This window comes from Panthera uncia, chromosome A2 (assembly GCF_023721935.1).
Source record: "Panthera uncia isolate 11264 chromosome A2, Puncia_PCG_1.0, whole genome shotgun sequence".
NCBI classification, from domain to species: Eukaryota; Metazoa; Chordata; class Mammalia; order Carnivora; family Felidae; genus Panthera; species Panthera uncia.
Window position 1 is genome coordinate 952910 of NC_064816.1, and position 3079 is coordinate 955988.

The 3079-nt window shown below is 65.2% G+C and overlaps 1 protein-coding gene across 1 annotated transcript in view; it reads right to left on the reverse strand.

The window, feature by feature from the left end:
• Positions 1–845: 845 nt before the first annotated feature.
• Positions 846–3079, reverse strand: part of ABHD17A (abhydrolase domain containing 17A, depalmitoylase) — an 8886-nt gene continuing 6652 nt past the window's right edge. Inside the window, exons 4-5 of the mRNA XM_049639544.1 lie at positions 1440–1619; positions 846–1341 (exon numbers count right to left, since the gene is read on the reverse strand). Of these exons, the coding sequence (XP_049495501.1) occupies positions 1116–1341; positions 1440–1619 (406 nt within the window). The 3' untranslated portion in view covers positions 846–1115. The remainder of the gene's footprint in view (positions 1342–1439; positions 1620–3079) is intronic.

The window sequence follows — 3079 nt, forward strand, 5'->3', positions numbered from 1 at the left end:
GGCCACACCCCTCTCGGCGTCGCCCCGCCCCTGGACCGAAGCACCTCCCCCCGCCCTTAAAGGGGCCGCGAAACCCACGAAGCCCCGGACTAGGGCAATGTGGAAGCAGCTCTGGGTCCTGGCCTCGCCACCGCCTGGTGCCGCAACACACGCTGAGCTGCCAGGAATGACAGGCCACTCGTCTCCGAGGGCCTTCCCGCTCTAGGGTGGCGCAGAGGGCACTCCAGGAGCTGGTGGTGAGTGGGCCTCTAGCTGAGGTCCAGGGAGACCCTGGCTTAGCCCTGCATTCAATGACACCCCAGGAGGACATAGCTCGGATGGCCCCAGCCCTAGCCCCGTTTCCTGGAGAGCCCCTACTGGGGCTCTCTGTGGGGGTCCGGGAACGGGGAACGAGGGGGGGGGGGTTATAGGGGACACCTAGAATGGGCGGGACAATTAGGGCAGCCCTGAGGTTGCACTGTATCTCCCAGACCTCAACATCCTCTTCTACTACATGGGAACGGGTGACCTTACCGGGGCCCCAGAACAGGCTGACCTCAAACCACTGTTGCCACCCCTGGTATGCTGGGAGCCCGCCACCCTCCCAGGAGGCGCACAGGAGAAGGCAGGCACGGGTCCCGGGTTCAAATGCTGCCTTACCCCTCCATCACCACCCAAGCAACCAGGAGCCTCAAGGGGTGCCTCGGCTGGGCCTCAAAGCCCAACCCCTCTTCCACAGTGGCAGTGGCTTGACCTCTGCATTTGTGCCGAAAATTCCTGGAAGTTTAGGGGCGAAGCCCAGCTCCCTCTTCCAACTCGCTGGGCCCTGGGAGAGCGCGCACGAACCACGAAAGGGAGAGGAATCCTAAAATTTTAAATCTTTAATTCGTGTTCACGTTTTTCCTTCTTTTTGCTTCCAAAAGGAAAGGAGAGCGTAGCTCTGCGCCTGTACATCGTCCATGGCCCCTGGGCTGGGGCAGGTCCCGGCCCCCTAACCCTCCAGCTGCCTCGGAGGACCGGGGTGCCCGAGGGTTCACATGCAGCCCCCGGGCCAGGGCGGGGGCAAGGTCCAGGCGCCGCCTTATTGCTGAAGTCCCGGTGCGGCTCCCGGCTAGGCTAGGCGGCTCCCGGCTAGGCTAGGCGCGCTGGCTGGGCAGCTCCTGGGAGATGAAGCGGCGCAGGCGCTCCAAGTACTGGCTGTAGAGCTCGATGTCGTTGTGCCCGGCGCCCTCCACCCACAGAGGCTCCACGGCCTTGGGGCAGCGCTCATAGAGCGCCAGCCCGTGGGAGAAGTCGATTACTTCGTCCTCCGTGCCGTGGATGATGAGCACCGGTGACGTGATCTTGGACACCTTCTCGATGCTGTAGGGCAGGGCGCGTCAAGTCTGGGAGCAGCGCCCGCCCCGCCGAAGCCCCACCCCCGGCCGCCCGCCCCGCCCCCCCACCCTCCCTTCTCTCACTTGGGGAACGCATCGAAGCAGTAGGTCTTCTTGGTGTCAGGGAAGGCAACGCGCATGCCTGAGGTGAGCGGCGAGTGCAGCACCACTGCAGCGCACTCGTAGCGAGAGGCCAGGTCCACGGTGGGCACCGTGCCGATGCTCTGCCCATACAGGACGATGCTGTCCGGGCTGATGCCGTACCTGGCAGTGGGGCAGGGTCAGCCGCGGCCAGCAGCAGCCTGGGCGAGTGAGCTGCATGCGCGCGCGCGCACCGGCCCCCCCCCCCCCCCCCCCCGCCCACCGCGTGCCCTCCTGGGGCAGTCCCCCCTCCAACCTTCCCGCACAGCCTCCAAGCAGTAGGGTTGGGCCCAGTGACAAGCCCCCTACCCCCCACCCCTGTCCCCATTAATGAACAAGTCTGCTCAGTAGGAAAGTAGGGCCTGGGTAGGTGTGCAGACAGGTGGCCCTAACCCTGCCTCACCAACAGTACCAATTTGGATCACACATGCCGAGTGCCCTTGGTGAGGGCCCCAAGGCCACGCCTGGGCTCCTGGGGGCAGGGCAGGCCCTGAGGCCTCTCCTGCTCTCCACCCCCCAACACCTACCCCGCCACAAACACACTTGCCCAGGGACACACCCAGTTCCCAGTAGCACATAGGGAACAGGTCCCTCCGGGCGTTCCTCGCCCATCCCTTAGCCACGGGAAATCATGGCAGTCATGCCCCCTGACTTATCGGCCCGTTTGCAGCCCCTTGGTGTCGGCACGTCCACCTCGTCACAACACAGGCAGAGCAAGAAGGGTGTCTCCTGCAGGCTGCTGGGCACCACCTCCTTCCCGGGGCACCTTCCCTACAGCGTGGCCGGGTCCCGAGCCTCCTCAGCACCAGCTCCCGCGTCCAGGCCCCAGCCTCTTCCCCCACCCTGCCGCCACCCCCGAGAGTCTCACCCTCCACCCCCAGCACAGCTGATCCAGCCCCAAGCCAACTCCACAGCCTCCGAACGCCCGTTCCCATCTGCCTGGGGACCCACTAGCCACCCTCCCCAGGTACGAGCCCTCCACAGACCTGGACCCCGACACACCAAGGGAACACCCCTCTGCTACATCTCACCTGTGCAGCCCACCCAGGCAGCAAGAGTCCACCTCCCTGTCCACCCAGGGGCCATCCACACCTGTCTCCGTCCCGGCGGCCTTCCAGGTTAACAATCGCCTGGCCCTGAGCTTCGGGAACGCCACGTGGCCTTCTGCCTACCACCCCGCCACTCCTCCTCAGCCTGCTCCCCGGACACGGAAGCTACCACTGCACCGAGCACCAGCCGCCAGCCGATCCAGCCCTAACACTCGGACACACGAGAGGCAGACGGAGAAGCAAATCTTCCCCAGGCCTCCCCAGCCCCTGGTCACCAGTGGGGCCCAAGCCTCCTGCCCTCCTACTGATTCTCTCTCTGCGGGATCAGGTCTCTGGAGGACAGTGCTGGCCGCAGGACAGATGGGTTGGATGGACAGAGCTCAGATCCCTCACACCACAGTGCAGTGTGGTTCTGCCAGCCACCAGCAGCCAGCAGGAGGAGCACAAGGGACTGAGGACCAACACCACCAGCAGGAGCAGCACAAGGGACTGAGGACCAGCACCGCCAGCAGGAGCAGCACAAGGGACTGAGGA